Source organism: Bufo gargarizans, chromosome 2 (genome assembly GCF_014858855.1).
Source record: "Bufo gargarizans isolate SCDJY-AF-19 chromosome 2, ASM1485885v1, whole genome shotgun sequence".
In the NCBI taxonomy this organism is placed as follows: domain Eukaryota; kingdom Metazoa; phylum Chordata; class Amphibia; order Anura; family Bufonidae; genus Bufo; species Bufo gargarizans.
In genome coordinates, this window is record NC_058081.1 from 169,818,943 (window position 1) to 169,841,994 (window position 23,052).

Here is a 23,052-nt window from a genome sequence, read left to right on the forward strand (position 1 = left end):
TTCCACTTGACTTTTTTGTTCCATAACCCTCAGGATCATTTAAGAAATGATGCATTTGCCATCACAACGTGTGACTACCTGACAGAAAATGAATCCACATCTTTGCACAGATTTGGCCTTTTAAAAGCATGTGGTCCTAAAATTTGGATCAGCTGAAAATCAGCCCGTTTCAGTTTAATCGTTATTTTCAATTAATTGAATGCTCAAAAAAAATGTTTTGTCTCACTCTCATTTCTTCTTGTTGCATGTTGAAGCTCAGCTTGGAACCTTGTTAAGATTCAACAATGTAAAATATGATTTTTTGCCATTTTTCAAGTGGTCTTAAACTTTTGATCAGGACTGTATCTCAGAACACATCCTACACTTTATCTCGATTACATGCGATATTTCCCTTCTGGCATTCTTGCACAACCTCTTTCAAGTTTGGAGATTACAAACCCAAGAATGATTAAATTCCAGATTTACATGTGACAAGTCAATATTTGAAACCAATAAAGACCAAATAAACTGTCCTACACCATGTGTAGAAATGGAAGATAGGAGCCTGAAGAGGAGACACCACAAATGCACTCAACTCCTAGGGCATGTTCACATGCTGCCAGGATTCAGTTTTACAACAAAGGAAAAAATATATATATCAGTACGGAATCCATGCATGTTTTTTTATCAGCACGTTTTTCCAGGTTTTTTTTCAACCGTTTTTTCACATCTTTTTTATGCATGTTTTTTTTAACCAATGGGTGTTTACTTTTATACAAAGCTGCATTTTCAGCTTGAGGTTTTTGGCGCAGATCTGCAACAAAAAATGCTTCCCTTCATTTTTATGGGAGATTCAGCGTGGATTCTACCCCAATATAAGACGCGCTGGTTCTGTTTTTCCACGCTTCTTTTGTTCATGTGGGGGGAAAAAAAGCAAGTGCTGCTTCTCATTGAAATGAATTGGTGGCTGTTTTGAGGTATTTTTTGTAAGTTGATTTTGAGGTGGCAATGCTCAACTCTGTGTCAACTGGACCTTCAGATAACTGGAACAAACAAATTTTAATACGTGTTTATGTCCAAACTCCTTTCCTGATGGATGTGGAATGTTTGTGTCATGACCAGATCTTCAGCATGACAGAGTATTGTGGTAATGTCTTGTCAGATATGGGTCTCTTTCCATCAAGTGTTTAAAGAGGTTGTGCAAGAATGGGTGGGGGTTTGGCAAACCCTTCCACTTGGCCGGACTTGTAAAGGAAAAGAGGACTTACCTGCTTCCTGGCACTGGCTCCCCGACCCTTCTCCTCTAGGCCTGTGAAGCTCCGCTGGGCTCCCTCAATGTTAACATCCGGTTTGACATTGCTGCAGCCAATCACTTCGCTGCGGTGGTAATCCGCTCCCCTTATGCTATGACAAATTGTCACATGACGCAAGGGGAGATGGTCACCAAAGCAGCCAGTGATTGGCTGCGGCGATTCCAAACCGGATGTTGAAATTGAAGGAGCCCAGTGGAGCCTTGCAGGCCTGGAGGAGAAGAAGCGTGGAGCTGGTGCCGGGAAGCAGGTAAGTCATCTTTCCTTTATAAGTTCAGCCAAGTGTCTGGCCACCCCCCACATTTCTGCACAACTCTTTTAAGTACCTGCAGATGTAAAGAGACCCTTATCTGACAGGACATTACCTCAATACTCTGTATACCGATATGTTTAGTATAATGACCTTTCACAAAAGTAAGTAAATAACAGTGCCCTTGCATGCTGTGTACATTTTGTTTAAATAGAAATGTAATTTCCATTGTAAATATTTCCCAGTATTTCCCTTTAGTAAACCTGTCCATGTCATTGCCTGGATGTGCCTTTTGAGTGGTATCATTTTTCATAATGACAAAGGAAAAGGTTCAGATAAATTAGCTTCCAAAACTAAGAGAAATGTTAGCAGTTCTTAGTAACTGGAATTATAACGTGAAAACGGTTGCAGCTATGTAACAACTTATTTGACACAGACGAAAAATGTAAACCAATACACATTTATACAAATAACAGGTATTTTTTTTAAAAAAATTTAATTATAGATTGCTAATTTCCAGACTTTGATCCCCTTTTAGATGTCTTAATAACACTAAACAGCCTAATTACTGGGAGTAAGGAACCATAAAATGAGGGAATCACCTGATCAGCTCCAAGTTGCATCTCTTATAAAAAGGTCTAATGAGGTCAACAACGTAACTGCATTTATGCTTCGTTTTCTTCCAGCAAGGAGAAAACACAAAGCAGATTTAAATTATATTTATATACGGTAACTCAATTTTCTAATTCATGTAATTCAGTTTTGCAGTGTCCGATTTGCTTTTTTGTTTTTGGTGAAACACAGTAGGGTTGCACCAGGTATCGAAGTCTTGATAGTTCTTCGATACTTTGATACCTGGTTCGATACGATACTGGAATTGGCATTTTTTTGGATAATAAGTTGTGATATTGCACAGCTTAGGGTGGGTTTACATCACGTTTTTCCCATCTTTTTAATGTATACAAAAACCAGTAGGGTCAGTAGATCCTGATCAGCTCTGCCCTAATAAAAAGCACCCACATGTTTCCCTGTAACTGGGGCTTCTTTGGATGCTCCAGTTACAGTGGAAAAAGTACCAAAAAAAAGTCTCCCATTGTCTCCCAAAAGGTCTTTCAGTGACCTCTTGGGGACAAATTATGCGGGAAAGAAATATATAAAAAAAATTATAAATAAAAAAAGTTATACTAAATACAAATAAAAGAAAAAAGAGAAATAAAATATTATGTGGCAGAAAAAAAAATAAAAAAAATAAAACAATTACAAAAAAATAGGAAGTGCTAAATAAAAAGAGTGTTCACTGTCCTCCAACATTCTTTTTTGACCCGATGGGTGACATGTTATGTGGGGAAAAATGTATTAAAAAAATAAATAAAATGAAATACAAATGGGAAAAAAAAAAGGAAAAAATATTAAATATGTTCATTGTCTTCCAACAGTATTTTTATGACCTCTTGTGGGACATATAAAAAAAAAATATATAAAAAAAAAAAGTAATAAACCAATTATAAAAAAAATACAATTAAATATTTTAAAAAAATATGAATAAAAGTAAAAAATAAAAAGGAAAAAGTGCAAAATCTTTTTATAACCTCTAGGGGGACATATTATGTAGCAGAAATATATAAAAAATTACGTTAAAATAAAAAAAAGATTAAAAAAAAATACATAAAAGTAGGGCTGCAACGATTAATCGATGTAATCGATAACTGGATTCGTTGTCGACGAATCCAGTTATCGAATAATCGCCGATTCGTTGCTATGCGGGCGGGCGGTCGCTGCATCTTTATTTTACCTTTTTACAATGACGATCCTGTAACAGCCAGGCAGAGCGGACGGCGGCGTAACGTCACTCACTCACGTGACACGCCTGCTCCGCCTCCTTCATTCATGAAGTGGGCGGAGCAGGTGCGTCACGTGAGTGACGTTACGCCGCCGTCCGCTCTGCCTGGCTGTTACAGGAGCGTCATTGTAAAAAGGTAAAATAAAGATGCAGTGATTAGTCAGACTTATAAGCGCTGGGGCTGTTATGGGGAGGGGGGAGGATCTGTCTATGGCACTGCTATGGGGAGGGGGGGTCTGTGTATAGCACTGCTATGGGGAGGGGGGAGGATCTGTCTATGGCACTGCTATGGGGAGGGGGGTCTGTGTATAGCACTGCTATGGGGAGGGGGGTCTGTGTATAGCACTGCTATGGGGAGGAGGGGGGGTCTGTGTATGGCACTGCTATGGGAAGGGGGATCTGTGCACTGTTATGAGGAAAGGGATCTGTGCACTGTTATGCCCATAACAGTGCACATATCCCCCTCTCCATAACAGCGCCACCCACAGATCCCCCTCTCCATAACAGCGCCATCCACAGTTCCCCCTCTCCATAACAGCGCCGCCCACAGATCCCCCTCTCCATAACAGCGCCGCCCACAGATCCCCCTCTCCATAACTGCGCCGCCCACAGATCCCCCTCTCCATAACTGCGCAGCCCACAGATCCCCCTCTCCATAACTATGCCGTCCACAGATCCCCCTCTCCATAACTATGCCGTCCACAGATCCCCCTCTCCATAACTACGCCGTCCACAGATCCCCCTCTCCATAACTACGCCGTCCACAGATCCCCCTCTCAATAACTAAGCCGTCCACAGATCCCCCTCTCCATAACTACGCCGTCCACAGATCCCCCTCTCCATAACTACGCCGTCCACAGATCCCCCTCTCCATAACTACGCCGTCCACAGATCCCCCATAATAGTGTCGTCCACAGATCCCCCATAATAGTGTCGTCCACAGATCCCCCATAATAGTGTCGTCCACAATTTGTTTTAATATGGCCTTTGAACATCATTTTTCAAGTAAGATCATATAAACCTCTCTGTTTTGTAATTTTGTCGTTTTTCCCGATTAATCGTAGAAATTAATCGGCAACTAATCGATTATTCAAATAATCGTTAGCTGCAGCCCTACATAAAAGAAAAAACACCCACACCAAAACCGTCACTATCACCGCCCAATTCACGTGAAACTATACATATTATATAACAAAACAGCCTACACAAAATAAGGAACTAAATTATAATAATTTATTTTGGTGTTCGTTTGCATATTTAAAGAATAAGGAGCTATAGTTTGAAAAAAAATAACGTAAAAAATTGTTGCAAAAATTATTTTGGTAGTCCAACAAATAAGATAGTTACAACAGTTTGAACCACCACAGGCGCTAAATCACAAAAAAAAAGTGTCTGGTCATTGAGCCTTTTCAGGCCTGGCCATTAAGGCTGAGTTCACATCAGCGTTAAGCCTTTACGTTCTCCTGCTCTGTTATAGGAGCAGGAGAATGGAAAGGACGGATTCGGCACATAACTGAGCCTATAATGGGGTCTGTTATCTTTCTCTGAGCGGAAACCTATCTGAATCGGAGACAAAAGTTGTGCGCGCACAACTTTTGTCTCCGCTCCAAAATCATCTTCTGAGAGGAAACCTAACGGACCCCATTATAGTCTATGGGGTCTGTAGGCTTCGTTCGGCTCAGTTATGTGCCGAATCCGTCCTTTCCATTCTCCTGCTCTTAAACGAAGCAGGAGAACGTAAAGGCTGAACGCTGATAGGGTTGGGCGATATCAAAAATATTCAGACAATAACGATATTAAGAAATTTATCGCGATAACGATATATATATATTGCGATAAATACCCGTTTAAAAGAAAAAAACCACAAGGAGACGTTACACTGTATGGGGGCAGCCACAAGGAGACGTTACACTGTATGGGGGCAGCCACAAGGAGACGTTACACTGTATGGGGGCAGCCACAAGGAGACGTTACACTGTATGGGGGCAGCCACAAGGAGACGTTACACTGTATGGGGGCAGCCACAAGGAGACGTTACACTGTATGGGGCAGCCACAGGGAGACGTTACACTGTATGGGGGCAGCCACAAGGAGATGTTATAATAAAGTCTTGTGGCCACAGGCCACCATACATACAGTAATGTCTTCTTGTTGCTCATGTTTTGGGGACTCATTATTCCCTAATGCCTGCTATTATAAATCAATGTGCTGAGACTAACTGCAGCTTGCAGGCAGGAAGGGAAGGACCAGGCCAGGGACACAGAAGACATAGACAGTCTGACATACCACCTTTATTTATGACACTATTCTATGCTTTTTAGGGTCTCTCACTCACTCCTGTTCCTCTGCCTGGACACTCCTCGCAGGCCAGGAGTCAGGCGAAGTGGCGAACTCTTGCTCGCAGGGAGTCTGGAGAAACTTTTCTCGCGGCTGCCTCGCTTGTGTGCTCTGATTCTGACATCAGATGTCGGTGGGCGGAGATTTGAATATGGGAGCAAGAAGGAGGGAGAGCAGGGTACGGCCCGCTGCAGGAAGTAATACGTTTGTCATCAGAGCACACGAGCGAGGGTATCTCCAGAGACACCCTACTCACACAGAGTTCGCCACATACAATAGAACCGGCCCGGGTGGGTCATGGGCGGTGATGTCAGATTGTGGATGGAGTCTGGAGACTTGAATATGGGAGGCGGAGCAAGAAGGAGCCAAGAGCAAGTGGCGGGAAGGGAAGTAATGTGTTGTACTTCTCAGCGCTATGCAAGGTGCAGGGGCGGGCGGACGCAGATTTAGAAGCGGTCAGCGCACATGACCACTCCTATGACGTAAAAAAATACAGCGGTTATTAGAAAACAGTGATATCGGCATATCGCTGTTCTTTAATACCGCTGTATATCGTTGCCACCGGTATACCGCTCAACCCTACTGTGAACTCAGCCTAAAGCGTTAACCAATGAGTGTTTTCCCCACTAGCAAGGTAAAGTGCTTACTAGGGATCGACAGATTATCGTAAGTACCGATATTATCAGCCGATATTCAGGATTTTGTACATTATCGATATCAGCATCTAACCTTGCTGATATACCGATAATGCGTATAAAGCGAATACTAGTGAGCGTTTCCATTATAGAAGCGCGCACTAGTATGCATCAGGTGTCGGGAGCGGGGAAGAAGCGCAGCAAGCGCTTCCGATACTCAACCCCTGGTCTTCTTTGATGGGGCCCGCGCTGCACTGTCCTGATCCCGTACAGCGTCAGGATGTAGTGCGCGCACTATGACCTGACGCTGCACGCTTTCAGGTGACAGTGCAGCACGGGCCGGAGAAGACAGGGGAGCGAGACGCCGGACCCGGAGATGAAGAGGAGCCGTAATAACCAGTGAGCTCTGTCCCCTGCAGTAGAGGAAAGCAGGGTGGAAGGAATAGGAGGCAGGATGGAAGGAAATGTCTCCGCTATTTTTTAACAAATTCCTGCAGCATGGCCCCTGAAATAGAAGATTCATAATTAGCTGCTCCATGAGGCTCCGGTTGTCTGCACTGCCCCCGCTGCCTCCATTTTCTGGTTCCTATGCCGTTTACACCTGGCAGCGCATGGCCATGGTCACATACACCGCTCCATTCAATGACTAGCTTCAGTGGTTATATGCTGCTTGTGGCCACATTACCGCTGAAGCCAGTCATTGGCTGGAGAGGTGTATGTGACCATGTCCATGCACTGCCAGGCGTAAACAGCTCAAGGACAGTTCGGAGGACCAGAGTAGTGGGGAGCAGGTAAGTTTAACTCTTTGGTTTCAGGGGCCACGCTGCAGCACAATATTCAGGACAATTACTGGGAAGTGTTCATAGGAGCGCTCATATCTGGCCGGTATAATCGTGCAGTTGATCAGTCGATAAGCAAGGAATTTTTCGTTTGTCGGCTGATTTGCATATTTTATCAGGATGAAAGATGTACGATTATCTGCAGCACATCTCCCTGTGTAATCAGGAATGGGCTATCAATTATCAATATAACTAAATGAAGGAGGAAGGACTGTGATAGTGATCATTCCTCCACAGTCACTTTGCACTGGTTTGTGTAAAAGGCCAATGCATATGAGCGCTGATGACATTTATTTAATTATTTATTTTATTTGCGGACCCTTGAAATAGACTGATGTGACAATGCGGCCCCCAGACCAAAAAAAGGTTGTGCACCCCTGCCTTAAATGTATGCCTCAGACTAATGCCATACAGTGGCATCTGTTCACCAGTTCCATTGTAAAAAAAAAAAAAAAAAAAAAAATTCTAATAAAAAAAAAAAGTATACTTTTTTTTAACCATTGCAAAAAAAGTTTTTTTTACCGGACTGTGCAAGATACAAGAACATGGTGTGCTGCATTTTTGTATCTTTTTTTTTTTTACGTATACATTAAATGGAGGCAGCAAACGTGAACCCACCCTTTGAATCTTTTATTATAAGAGAACATGGCGCACGCAAAGCTCAGTGCACACCGTGGAGGAGGAAGGAAAACGTCCCTTCCTCCTCACTGCAATGCGGCCAGCCACTGCCACCAATGAAATAACATAGTAGCTTGATGGGGGACTGTCGGCAGTGGGCAATACGAGGACAGGGGAGAGAGCCATTCACCGCGATCCTGGATCCTGATAAGTTATAGGACCTTTTATGATGTCATCACCATGTGACCAATAACATTCACTTGTTACTGGTTAGATGGTAATGACATCAAAGGTCCTTTAACTTATCAGGATCCAGGAAGATCTTGCTGCAGGAGGTTTCATACAGTTTTACAGGTATGTGCTTTATGCTGTGTGCCTGTATTAATGTGAGGCCCAGGATCTTATTACAGTAATACCTCCATGTGCCTCACAATGAAAGCAAGTGACCCCATCATGTAATGAGCAACATGCGGTTAATTATGGTGTCACTTAGTATTATTATGAGACACATGGAGGTTTAAAATTAACACCATATGCCTCCCATTAACCCTTTAACGTATAGTACCATACATTTACGGCATTATGAGCAGGGAATTAAATGCGGGTTGCTGCGGTGAGCCTGCTCCATCCATTGCAGGTGCCAGCTGTATAATATGAAAAATGTTCCTGTGCTCTGAACACCATAATGGTTAAGACAATAAAAACTTTGTCGTTTTGTTTTGGTTAAGACAATTTTTTTTTGTCATTTTGTCAACCCAAAAAAAGTTTAATAATTGATCAAAAAGTTGTATGTACCCCAAAAATGGTACCAATAAAAACTACAGTGTGTCCCAAAAAACAAGCCCTCATACAGCTCTGTAGATCAAAAATAAAAAAGCGGGTCCATTAATTTTTGAAGTGCTGTCTCTACTTTTTGACTTTATTGTGGATATATATATTTAAAGAAATTAAGTGGTTAATGAACATGAATTGTGCTAATTGTACTTAACTATCAAGTATTCTCCATTTTTAAGTATATCTATCCATCTTTACAGCTATGTGTATGCTACCAAACAGGCTTGAAATGCCATCTTTACACTATTCACTATCACAGCTTTTGAAAAGAGAAGCTGATGAGCGTAAGTTGCAGTGTCCCTCTCACCTACCCACCATAAGAATCCACTTCTTGTGCTATGTTTTCTACAAATACTTATGTAACTGGATTAAGAGAGAGGAGAGGCAGAGAGAAGCCTTACTTGTATTGGTAGTTTTAGAAACACTAATCTCTCGTACAAAAATTGGTTCATCGTCATCTTCATCATCAATGACAATTGCTTTAGATCTTTGCTGCCACGGTTCAAGCTCTTCTTCTTCACATTCCATTAACAATTCGGCCATCATTCACTAAAAAACAAACACAATGAAAGAGTTAAGAATTCTACCGAGTAACTCTGCAGTATTAAATATTTTACCATTTTTAAAAAACATTTGTAGATAATGGATTTCTAGGCCAAGATAGGCCATGGAGGTTCTGCAGTATGCTTCACTATTTGTCCTGTCAACAAAGTACATTCCATTCCATTTAGTCCAGGGCTCTACTGTGCACGCTTGTTTTGTAAGGATAACAAGGTGAGGATTTTTAGGGAAACATGGAATTTGGGGGATGGCCACCATAACTCATGGTAGATGACATACAGCCCTAGCTTATAATACAAGTGTCAATGAATGGATGGATGAAACATCACAAGACAGAACATAAATAACTTTAAAGCAGTTGTCTCACTTCAGCAAATATCATTTATCATGCAGACAAATTTAACACAAGCCACTTACTAATGTATTGTAAATGTCCATATTGTCTCCTTTGCTGGCTGGATTCATTTTGCCATCACATTAGACACTTGTCATTTCCAGGGGTTATGACCCCCCTGCAATCCAGCAGTGGATTTTGTGCTTCCACATTATAAGAAAAGGAGCCGGTCTCTCTGGTGGCCAGGACCGTGCCATGCATAGACACGCATGCGCAGCAACTCCCGGCCTGGCCAACTCGTATTTGCACTACAGCAGTGGCCACAACCCATGGGAACCAGCAGTGTATAATGCGAGACAACCCCTGTAACCCCTTCAGGACACAACCAGTTTTCGCCTTCTTGACCAAGCCTATTTTTGCAAATCTAACATGTGTTACATTATGCGGTAATAACTTTGGAAAGCTTTTATTTATCCAAGCGATTCTGAGAATGTTCTCGTGATACAATATACTTTATGTGCAAGGTTAATTTAGGTCAAAATGTTTTACCTTTATTTACAAAAAAAATTCTAAATTTACTGAAAATTTGGAACAAATTCTCTAATTTTCATTTCTATGCTTTTAAGATGGATAGTGATATCTCAAAGTAGTTATTAATTAATATTCACCATATGTCTACTTTATGAGTGCATCATTTTATGAATGTCATTTTTCAAGGACGTTAGAAGGCTTAGATTTTTAGAAGCAAATTTTTAAAGAAATTTCCAAAATCCACTTTTTTAAAGGACCAATTGAGATTGGAAGTCACTTTGTGGGTCTTGCATAGTAGAAACCACACGTAAATGGCCCCATTTTAGAAACTACACTCCGCAAGTTATTCAAAACTGATTTGATAAACGTTGTTAACCCTTTATCTCTTTCACAAGAATTAAAAGGAAAATTTAGTAAAATTTCTAAATTTCATTTTTTGCCAGATATTACAATTTATTTAGTGATGAGCGAACTTCAAGTTTTGAAGTTCGGGTATATGCTGAATTATGGAAGTAATTACCACAGACCATAATACAATTCCATGACGGAATGCATAACAAAATGCTTTTAGAGGCATTCCGTTATGCATTCCTTCATAACACAAGTCTATGGCCAGCATAATGGATCCGTCCTGTTTCTGTTATACAGGAGCCATAAAGGGTTAACAGCCAAACAAACATCAATATTTATTACCCTTATTCTGCAGTTTACAGAAACACCCCATATGTAATCATAAACTTCTGTATGGGCACACGGCAGGGATCAGAAGAGAAGGAGCGCCATATGGTTTTTGGAGGTCAGATTTCTGTGCTGGACACCAGTACAGCCTTTTTTTTTGACAACCATACATTTTATTTTTCCTCCACAGAACTTTATCATTGGTTCTTTTATGAGGTACATACAACTTTTTGATCACTTCTTAGTTAACTTTTTGGGAAGCAGGATACAGATAATGTGGCAACTCTGCCATTGCTTTTTGGGATTTGTTATTGGGGGCGAACATGACAATACTGCTAAGTTTCATCCGAAGTTGATTCGCTCATCCCTAGTTATCAGTATAAAAATCTCGGAAAACCCCTTTAAGTCTAAAAAAGCTTCGTGAGAGCTCACTTTTTGCAGGGTGATCTGTACTTTTTACTGATACTATTTTGGGGTGTATATTACTTTCTAATCACTTTTTTTTTCAATTTTTTGGGGGAGATAATGCAACAAAACAAAAAGTAAATTGGGTGGCATCAGGTGGGTGGCAGCATGAGAATGGTGGCAGCAACACGTGACCAGAAGTAACGGCTCATTTTGCAAAATATTCCAGTGTGCTAGCACACTACAGTATGATTATTAGTGGCATCAGGCACCGTTGTCTGGAAATTCAGGTTGATCCACGCTTGATTAATTTTTATGAAGGTTCGTTTCTCATTTTTGGAGGAAAGGCGAGTCCTCTCTGCCTCCATCTCCACTGCATACTGCCATAGTATATCAGCATCATCTGCGTTGTCTTTGTCACCGCTCTCCTGTCCCTTGGGCAGATAAACCAGCTAGGTGTGTATAAAATTCCTGGGCATGTATGTCCTCCTCCTCAGGGCTCAGGTGGCTGTGAGATGTAGGTGCCACGACTTCTGTCCCCTCGCCAATTGTATTTCTCAGCATCCTCTCCAGGATGTGAAGGAGTGGAATTACATCATTCATCCCGTAGTTCTGCCGACTGACAGATAAAGTGGCCTCCTCAAAGGGCCTGAGCAAACAGCATGTGTCATGCATGAGCTGCCACTGGCTAAGATGGAAATTACACTGGGGAGTAAACCTGTCTGTCTGCTGCATTAAGAAATCATTGACCGCCCTCCTCTGCTCATGCAGGCTGTCTAACATATGGAGCGTGGAGTTCCAATGGGTGGAAACGTCGCATTTCAGGCAATGCTGGGGAACAGCATTTTGCCTTTGCAGCTCAAGGGGGCGTGTTTTGCACGGTAAGTGTGGCTGAAGAGCATGCACAGTTTCCCAGACAATTTTAACAACTCTTGCAGTTCAGTGAAAGACTTGAGAAACCGAATGACAACCAGATTAAAGATGTGCCCCATGCAGGGCATATAGATAAGCCCTCCCTGATGTAGCGCAGACAAAATGTTCTTCCCGTAATCAGTAACCATGGTTCCTATCTTCAGTTAGGGAGAAGACAGCCAGTATTCGATTCCTTTATTGATGACGTGGAGCAGATCCTCCCCAGTGTGACAAGGTGCAGAACAGCATGACAATGCCTAGGTTTGCATAGGTGACATGATGGAGGACTACTGTGAACTGTGCCTAGAGGGGAGGGTGAGGACAAGGTGGAGGATGAGGAGACAGAGTAGGACATTGGTACAGAAATCCCATGATGACAAGCAAGGCCTGGGCTGGAACGAATTTTACCCAGTGGGCTGTGAATGACATATTGTCTTTGTCCATAGTTACAACTCCATACGTCAGCGCTAGGGTGAATGTAATGCCCTGGAGCAGGGGTGCAGTTAAGTCGAAGAGAATGTTTTGGAGGGGAAAAGCCAGACTTGTTTACCATCTAAACCAGACAGACTGACCTTTTGAATGTCTGGTTTAGCTCTGTTGTTACGTCTGGAATCTTGTTTTTGGTGGGAAAAAACTGCTGTGTTGTTGCTATTGAATGTCATTGAAGCTCTAATGTAAGTCTATGACAGATGGGAGTGGTAACTTTGTAATTGTTTGTGCTGAGTTTCTCCACTCCACCCCTCTTACTAGAAGGTTCCAGTCTAGCTAGAAATTGTATATAAAGAGAGCAGTCAGAGCCCCTAGTGTTCTGCAGTTAGGGAACAGTTCTTAGAGGGAAAGACTGCCATCTGCATGAGTGACCAGAAAAAGATGCTAAGATGGGGACGCTGAGCCACACACCATGGGTCACCAGCCCTGTGAACAAGGAGCCACCCAGACTACTGAGACACAGACCGTGGGCCTCCAGCCTTTGGCCAGGGTATCAGCCTTCTAAGAGAGGGACAGCTAGCTCGGGCCTTTCCTCAGCATCAAACCCTTCTTCTGACAGGGAAAAGACTAGAGAAGCCTCGCCTGTATTGTTGTGCACCTGAATTCCTCCGGTAAAGAAGTACACTGGCTACCTGCAGACCCTGACTCTATGGACTCAATTCCCATTGGGGTACACCACGTCTTACCATCCCTTCCGGAGAGCAGCAACACATGGCGACACCTCGACAGTGTCCGGAGCACCCAGTGTAGCATTGGAGCCACCCCAAACCCAGCCACTCCATGAACTCTACCAGACACAGAGATGCCCATAGAGTGGCCCAACCTTCTGCTGAACATACATGTGTAAGACTGGTATAGCTTTTTGGGAAAGGTAATGGTGGCTTAGGATTCTCCAACTTGCGTGGGCACACTGGGGTACCTCAGAGTAACTTCAAATGCGACACACCGCCTGAAGATTATGCCAGTGAAATCTGCCCTCCAAAAGCCATTACGTGCTCTGCCGTGTGCCCATACAGCAGTCGACAGCCACATATGGGGTGGTTATGTAAACTGCAGAATCAGGGTAATAGATATTGAGTTTAGTTTCGCTGTTAACCCTTGCTGTTACAGGAAACAATTGATTAAAATGAAAAATCAGCCAAAAAAGTGAAATTTAGAAATGTAATCTCAGTTTTCCTTTAATTCTCGTGGAACTACTGAAGGGTTAACAAAGATCTAAGGCTGCTTTCACACTAGCGTTCGGTATTCCGTTCGTGAGCTCCGTTTGAAGGAGCTCACGAGCGGACCCGAACGCAGCCGTCCACCCCTGATGCAGTCTGAATGGAGGCGGATCCGCTCAGACTGCATCAGTCTGGTGGCGTTCAGCCTCCGCTCCGCTCGCCTCCGCACGGACAGGCGGACAGCTGAACGCTGCTTGCAGCGTTCGGGTGTCCGCCTGGCCGTGCGGAGGCGTGCGGATCCGTCCAGACTTACAATGTAAGTCAATGGGGACGGATCCGTTTGAAGATGCCACAATGTGGCTCAATCTTCAAGCGGATCCGTCCCCCATTGACTTTACATTGAAAGTCTGGACGGATCCGTCCCAGGCTATTTCCACACTTAGCTTTTTTTTGCTAAAATAATGCAGACGGATCCGTACTGAACGGAGCCTCCGTCTGCATTATTATGGGCGGATCCGTTCTGAACGGATCCGCCCGAACGCTAGTGTGAAAGTAGCCTAAGCCTTCACAAAATTCAAAGCCTTTTAATGTCTTAAAAAATTTAAATGACATTTTCAAAACTATGTCAGTATAAAGTAGAAATATGGGAAATGTAAAGTAATAATAAGGTATCACTAGCTGCGTTAAAAGAAGAGAAATTCAAATTCAGAAAATTACTACGGTACTTGATTTTAGAAATAAAGGTGGTTTATATAAACTCAAATTTACCATTAACATAAAGTACAATTGTCACAAGAAACCAGTCTCAGAATGGCTTGGATAAGTGAAAGCATCCAAAAGTTATTACCACATAAAGTTACACGTCAGGTGTCCAATTTCCCAAATATGCTGTAGGAGGGTCGGCTTCTCTGCCAGTTTCTAAATCTGGCCATAAAACATTAGACACCTATCCTGAAGATGGCTGGCTATCTCGCTCAGTTCATTAACCAAGCCCGCTGCCTTCCCTGTCTGCATCAGCCATGACCGAGAAGTTATTGAACTGTGTCAGACAACCCCCTTCAAGCCAATCACTAGTCACATGCCCACAAAGAGAGGAGAGAAACCCAAATGAGCGAACTTTCAATGAGTGTGATGAACTCTGCAGAAACAAGATGTGGCGGAAAGATGTCATCATGGCGGTCTGCTTTTAATGGAGAAGACGAGGAATGAGAACATCTACATTAGAGGAGGCATCACTGGATGTAATGTAGTGCTGTATGCTCCTGTATGTGTGATAGCTCTGAATGTAATGTCCATCAACTGGGGTGGAGTGCACCACACAGGAAGTGGGCCTGTCCGTTTTAAAATGCCAGGGATAAATTTCAGTCCCAGTCCGGCCCCGACGGCTGGCAAATTCCTGCATGCAGCATTATTTTTGCCAACAGCACTAGCAGACCAGAAGCTTAACTAGACCAGAAGGGGCTGAAATTGTTGTGGAGTTCAATGTCACCACACACAAGTTAGAAGTCATGGGAGCCTGTGGTGAAAAATATAAAACTGATGTAAAGTCCTAGCCTAAATGTTAAAAGGGGTTATCCAATACTATAAACCCCCCCCATATGCCAGGCCCCTCACAGGGAATATATTTACAGCGCTTCCTGCGCCACTCCTGGTCCCCACACTGCCTCTGCTGCTTCGCCCCGTGCACCGATGATAACATCCGGGGGAAGGGGAGCAACCAATGGCAGGTGGGGATGGGGACAAGCCTTCCTAGCATCACGGGTGGCCCTAGGGAGGCTAGCCTCTGCCTGCTTCCCCCCCCCCCCAAAATGTTTTCATTGGCGCACGCACGGGGAGAAGCAGCAGCAGTTTGGGAACAGGAGCGGCACAGGCAGCAGGGTCAGTATATTCCCTGCGAGGGGCCTGGCATATGGGGGGGGGGGGGGGGGGCAGTTTATAGTATTGGATAACCCCTTTAATATTTGTCTCTAGACCAATATTCCAAGCCTGAGACAAATGTGTCCAGTCCATATGTTACTGCTGCAGTATTATGCATAAAGCAATCTTTAGTTTCTTCACACACCACTCTTTTCCTTGAGTGTTTCCCTTATTTACAGCTGTTTAAACATTTACAATATGAGGACCTTCTCAAGATGGTTCCTCTGCCAGTTCTCTGAGGCCAAAACTGCTTTCCCTCATTTCCCATATACACTTGCTGTAGCCAGCAGCTCTCTGCCAGCCAATCAGATTGGATTACTCAGAGACACGCCTCCTCATTCTGAAGTCTAATGCAGGCATGCAGTGTGAAGGACCGCCCCTCTGTCTTCCTAGCCAGAAACAGACAAGCCATAGCAACTGTCTTTTAAGGGAGTAGTGGAATCATTAATGAAAGCAGCCCCATGGAGAGCCCGGTTCAGCTCTGAACCCAGACAACCCCTTTAAGGGTACAGCTACACAGCTGCCCTCCCCCTGCTCTGCTTGTCAGGGATTATGATCCTGAATACAGTTTAATATGATCTTTGGCTGAATCTGTAGGAATGGAGTTCATGAGGAGACATGAAGCACAGAGAGGACGCTGAGTGTATTGAGCATCAGCACTTGAATGCAGTCTTCATTACCACAGCCCCACATTACTACAGTGGGGGGAAATTCCAAACTGGTGATTGATCTAATTGGTTGCTATGGGCAACTAAACCAGTTTTGATAAATCTCCCCCAATCTGTCCTGTCCGTCCTCCCTGTCTCCTCATGAGCTCCATTCCTACAGAGACTCAGCTGAAGATAATATTAAACTGTATTCAGGATCATAATCCCATAATCCCTGACAAGTAGAGCAGAGAGGAGGATGAGGCAGCTTTTTACCTCATTGTTGTGAAGTAACTTGTCCTCTGTGTGATTAGGACAGATTTTGTGTGTACTAATAGGGACAGCAGCCATTTTATTTCCTCTGATGATTGCTCCCCATACAAAATGAGCCATTATAACTAATGAAAGGTATTTGGGAATATATTTCTAATACTAATAAAGTAATATTTAACAATTTTTATAAATTCCCTGAGAAGCCCTTTAAGAAAACTAAAACTACATGGAAAAGTGGTGTTCTTAGAGGGGGAAGGGGGTCTTCTCAAATACTATAGCCAGTATGCAAAATATATGGTGGAAGAGAGATTTGTTGGAAAAATTGGCTCTGTATAAGGGTCCATTCACACGTCCGCAAAATGGGTCCGCATCCGTTCCACAATTTTGCAGAACAGGTGCGGACCCATTCATTTTCAATGGGGCTGAAGTGTGCTGTCCGCATCCACATTTGCGGACCTGCAAAAAAATAGAACATGTCTGCAATTGCGCACAAGAAAAGGCATTTTCTATGAGAGTGCCGGCGATGTGCAATCCGCAAAAAGTGGAACGCACATTGCCGGTGTCAGTGTTTTGCGGATCCGCAAAACACATACGGACGTGTGAATGGACCCTACGGGGGTGGTCTTCTTGAGGAAGATGGCCACTACGTATAATATATGGTGGAACTAAAAATTTGAGGCTGCGTTAACATTTTGGTCAAGCTGCTCCAGCTGCCTGATCTGGCACAAATGACGGCAGTTGGCCGGACCAAAACCCATAGCATGCAACGTTTTTTTTATCCGTCTGAAATCTGGTATTTATGCCGTTAAGTGCCCAGATCATTGCCAGGCATCATTGCAGTCAATGGGAATCCAGCAGTGAAGTAAAGAATCCAGCATTGCCAGATTCGGTGAAATCTGACAGGCTGCTCTCTGCCGGAAATGTGAACATGGCCTTATAGAAAAATCAGGTCTGGATTAAAGGGTGGTCTTCAGGGAAGATGGCCACTATGTATAACATATGGTGGAACTGAAAACCTGCCTGGTCTGAAGAAGGGGGTGGTCTTTGATATGGTGGAAGAGAAATTTCATTAAAAAAATTGGGTCTGGATAAGGGGGTGGTCTTCTCGAGCAAGATGGCCAATATATATAATATGGTGAAAGAAAGATTTTGTTTGAAAATTGGGTCTGGATACGGGGCATGGTTTTTGAGGAAGATGGCCACCATGTATAATATATGGTGGAAGATAAATTTTGTTGGAAAATTGGGTATGTATGATATGTATAATATATGGTGGAACTGAAAACCTGTGTGGTCTGGAAAAAGGTGGTCTTCTCGAGGAAGATAGCCAATATGTATAATATATGGTGGAACTGAAAACCTGTCTGGTCCGAATAAGGGGGTGGTCTTTGAGGAAAGATGGCCAATATGTACAATATATGGTGGAAGAGAAATGTATTTTCGAATATTGGGTCTGGATCACGGGGTGGTCTTTAAGGAAGATGGCCACTATGTATAATATATGGTGGAACTGAAAACCAGTTTGGTCGGGATAAGGGGGTGGTCTTCTCGAGGAAGATGGCCACTCTGTATAATATATGGTGGAACTGAAAACCAGTTTGGTCAGGATAAGGGGGTGGTCTTCTCGAGGAAGATGGCCGCTCTGTGTAATATATGGTGGAACTGAAAACCAGTTTGGTCGGGATAAGGGGGTGGTCTTCTTGAGGAAGATGGCCACTCTGTATTAGGGGTGCACCGAAATTCCGGCGGCCGAAAATATCGGCCGAAAATGGGCCTAATCCATTTCGGCCGATATTGGTACATATCGGCAGAAAATATGGTTGGTTATATACAGGGCTTTTTTTCTGGCGGAACGCACCGGAACGGCGTTCCGCCACCTTTTGACATCGCAGCCTGCCATGCTCCAGCATCGCAGGCTGCGATGTATCAGCGGGGAGGGACTGGGAGGAGGTCTGTGGATGGCACTGTTATAAAATCATTAAAAAAAAAAAAAAGTATTTTAAAAGTATTTGGGCAAAAAGGCAGTTTCGGTTTTCGGTCAAGGGCATCCAGAATTTTCATTTCGGTGCACCCCTACTCTGTATAATATATGGTGGAACTAAAAACCAGTTTGGTCGGGATAAGGGGGTAGTCTTCTCGAGGAAGATGGCCACTCTGTATAATATATGGTGGAACTGAAAACCTGTCTGGTCGTGATAAGGGGGGGGGGGGGGTGGTCTTTGAGGGAAGATGGCCCCTATGTATAATACATGGTGGAACTGAAAACCTGTCTGGTCTGGATAAAGGTGGTCTTCTTAAAGAGGTGGTCTTCTAAAGGTATCACTAAGTGGAAAACGATAACTGGTGGGTGCAAACAAGAGACATTTATTATCGGGTAAACGTGAAATACATGGAATAAATTGTTCAGAACGATGAGAAAACGTCCTTTAATAGTTTTGTAACATTTGCACAGAATATAACAGGTATTCTAGTATCTGCTGTAAAGTGGCAGAAGATAAGCTGACAGGTTGGCACTTTCCTTCAGCCTGATGTGGCACGGTGCCACCTCCCTGTGCTCCTGAGTCTGCTGTGACTGGAGGGCGGGACTGTGACTCCACATCTCCTCAGCAACTGAGATTGTATAAATCACGCATTACTACTATTATTATGTACAGTAGCTGGCAGCAGATGAGCTGCGACTTATTAAGAAGCAGTCAACAAGAGGCGCAGGTAGCACACACAGCAGAGCCTGGGAGGGGAGCTCCTCGCCTTCCGCTGCCAGCCACCATCCTCCTTTTGTGTGGCGGCAGCGGCAGCACCACCACGGACAGCTCGGAGGGCGAGCGGCGGCGGCCGCCACACATAACGCACGTCAACTTAATGACAGGAAATTCGTCCGTGTGACGCTTAATAATCTCTCCCCACACACAGCCTTGTGTGTACAGGCAGCGGCAACAACAGGCACGGCTCACCAAAGATGGCGTCCGACATAGTCGCTGGTCGGCAAACCATCTCTGGTCTTTACCCACCTCCCCCTGCGATGTGCCTAAGCTCGGCGACTCCAGCGGAGGCCTAGAGCAACGGCCACGGAGACGGGCGGCTGCAGCGGGGATGGAATGAAAGCAGGCTTACCGTGGTAGCTATGGCGGCCAGCAGGGCACAATGGCTCGGGCTGCTTGGAAGATAACGCGCTTGCAAACCGCGCTGGGGCTGCTAACGGGGAGTTCGCGTGAACTCGCTGCGGTGAATGCTGGGTAATGGTAGGTCGGACAAGGCTGTTTGTGTGCTGGAGGCGCGCAGGCCGGGGAGCATGTGCCGTCCTGCCCCGGCACAGCGCCATTTGTAGGCTGGAGGCGCAGTGCGATGGAAAGGGGAGTGCACCAGCCCCATGTGGAGCCCACAGACTGCCAGGACGCCATGACTGAGGGCACCAGCTGGAAGAAGCAGCAGCCTGGGACACTGATGTGGCGTCTACCTGGTCCCAGCATTACTTTTAGATATATTTTACTGGGAAACTATTTTGAATTTGTTGGTGATTGTTTTTTGAAAGGTGCTAATAGTCTTCCAAGTTGTTGGAAGGCACTTATATTTTTTAAAGTTGTTGGAGGGCGCTTATAGTTTTCAAAGTTGTTGGAGGGCGCTTATAGTTTTCAAAGTTGTTGGAGGGCGCTTATAGTTTTCAAAGTTGTTGGAGGGCGCTTATAGTTTTCAAAGTTGTTGGAGGGCGCTTATAGTTTTCAAAGTTGTTGGAGGGCGCTTATAGTTTTCAAAGTTGTTGGAGGGCGCTTATAGTTTTCAAAGTTGTTGGAAGACGCTTCTAGTTTTCAAAGTTGTTGGAAGGCGCTAATGATTTTCACAGTTGTCGGAGGGCGCTTGTAGTTTTCCAAGTTGTCGGAGGGCGCTTGTAGTTTTCCAAGTTGTTGGAAGGCGCTTATAGTTTTCCAAGTTGTTGGAAGGCGCTTATAGTTTTCCAAGTTGTTGGAGGGCGCTTATAGTTTTCAAAGTTGTTGGAGGGCGCTTATAGTTTTCAAAGTTGTTGGAGGGCGCTTATAGTTTTCAAAGTTGTTGGAGGGCGCTTATAGTTTTCAAAGTTGTTGGAGGGCGCTTATAGTTTTCAAAGTTGTTGGAGGGCGCTTGTACTTTTTCAAGTTGTTGGAAGACGCTTCTAGTTTTCAAAGTTGGAAGGCGCTAATGATTTTCACAGTTGTTGGAGGGCGCTTATAGTTTTCAAAGTTGTCGGAGGGCACTTGTAGTTTTCAAAGATGTTGGAGGGCGCTTGTACTTTTTCAAGTTGTTGGAAGACGCTTCTAGTTTTCAAAGTTGTTGGAAGGCGCTAATGATTTTCACAGTTGTCGGAGGGCGCTTGTCGTTTTCCAAGTTGTCGGAGGGCGCTTGTCGTTTTCCAAGTTGTCGGAGGGCGCTTGTCGTTTTCCAAGTTGTCGGAGGGCGCTTGTCGTTTTCCAAGTTGTCGGAGGGCGCTTGTCGTTTTCCAAGTTGTCGGAGGGCGCTTGTCGTTCGTTCTAAAAGTTGTTGGAAGCTGCTTGTGGTTTTCCAAGTTGTCGGAGGGCGCTTGTCGTTCGTTCTAAAAGTTGTTGGAAGCTGCTTGTGGTTTTTCAATGTCATAGTAACACACATACTTTTTCACATATTTAGGTTGAGTTAATGCATTAGGGCAATGTGATTTGCACTCTTTGCAACCTTTTCTTCAATTTCTGTGACAGTTTACTTTATATCTTTATCAGAAGTTTATGGAATCTTCCAACTTAGATTTCATGACTATGCCACATCGTTCCCTCCACACCCATGATCCCCAACATGAAGATGGAACATGAAAGACATTAATTGTCCAAAATAAATTTTAAAAATGTTGAACATCACAATTTTTCTGTGTCAGATTTAAAAAAATGTAATTTCACTTTTAGTTTTACAAAGTTTCCACTATGAAAAAATGTATCATGTTAGAAAAGGTGTTTTATGGAGGTTTTTTTATACAATTGTAGTGGGTTTTTATCATGGCGTCATGTTGCTTTTTTTTAAATAGCAGCATGCTCCTGGAAAAGTAAACATTTGGGGAAAAAAATGCCACAAAAACATAGTTTATGTAATGTATGTTAATACTGTTGAAAAAAGACATCAGTCCATCGAGTTCAACCAAGGGATAGGTGGGGACACTAATTTAGAAAAAGTGGAGTAAGACCCAGATTTCTACATTTTTCATTTTTTGCTGTAAAAACACCAGCTCCAGATATTTCCTGTTGGCTTTCGGTAATGGCAGCATACTTCTGGAAAAGTAAACATCTGAAAAAAATGCCACAAAAACATATTTGCATAGTTAATACAGTTAAAAAGACATAAGTCCACCAGGGGATAGGAGAGGATGCTAATTTTAGAAAAAGGGGAGTGAGACCATTTTCATATGCATTACTGTCATTTAGTAACATAGTTTATAAGGCCAAAAAAAGACATCTGTCCACCCACTTCAGCCTGTTATCCTGCAAGTTAATCCAGAGGAAGGCAAAAAAAAAAAAAACTGAGGAAGAAGCAAATTTTCTCCACTTAAGGGGAAAAAAATTCCTTCCCGACTCCAATCAGGCAATCAGAATAACTCCCTGGATCAACGACCCCTCTCTAGTAGCTATAGCCTGTAATATTATTACGCTCCAGAAATACATCCAGGCCCCTCTTGAATTCCTTTATTGTACTCACCATCACCACCTCCTCAGGCAGAGAGTTCCATAGTCTCACTGCTCTTACCGTAAAGAATCCTCTTCTATGTTTGTGTACAAACCTTCTTTCCTCCAGACGCAGAGGATGTCCCCTCGTCACAGTCCTGGGGATAAATAGATGATGGGAGTGGTCTCAGTACTGACCCCTTATATATTTATATATAGGTATTATATCTCACCTCAGTCTTCTTTTTTCAAAAGTAAATAACCCGAATTTTGATTCCAGTTATTACTTTAGTACACTTTTGTACACAGTACTCCATGTGTTGTCTGACTAGTGATTTATGGCAGGACTATGTTCTCATCACGGGCATCTATGCCCCTTTTGATGCAATCCATTATCTTATTGGCCTTGGCAGCAGCTGTCTAACACTGTTTTTTACAGCTTAGTTTGCTGTTCACTAAAATTCCTAGGTCCTTTTACCACACTTGTCAGTGTTACCTAGTGTTTTACCATTTAGTATGTACGGGTGACTTGCATTATTCCTTCCCATGTGCATAACCTTACATTTGTCAGTGTTAAACCTCATCTGCCACTTCTCTGCCCAATCCTCCAATCTGTCCAGATCCCTCTGTAGTAGTATACTGTCCTCTTCCGTGTCAATTACTCTACACAGTTTAGTGTCATCTGCAAAAATTGATATATTACTGTGCAAGCCTTCTACAAGATCATAATAAATATATTGAAGAGAATAGGGCCCAATACTGACCCCTGAGGTACTCCACTAGTGACAGTGACCCAATCTGAGTGTGTACCGTTAATAACCACCCTCTGTTTTCTATCACTGAGCCAGTTAC

At 43.5% G+C, this 23,052-nt stretch overlaps 1 protein-coding gene across 1 annotated transcript in view; it reads right to left on the reverse strand.

Moving 5' to 3' along the window:
- The window catches only part of ZNF280D (zinc finger protein 280D), a 113,549-nt gene extending 92,145 nt beyond the window's left edge, over positions 1-21,404 (reverse strand). The window contains exons 1-2 of the mRNA XM_044279684.1: positions 19,661-21,404; positions 9,044-9,191 (exon numbers count right to left, since the gene is read on the reverse strand). Coding sequence (XP_044135619.1) covers positions 9,044-9,188 — 145 coding nt within the window. The 5' untranslated portion in view covers positions 9,189-9,191; positions 19,661-21,404. The remainder of the gene's footprint in view (positions 1-9,043; positions 9,192-19,660) is intronic.
- Positions 21,405-23,052: the final 1,648 nt, after the last annotated feature.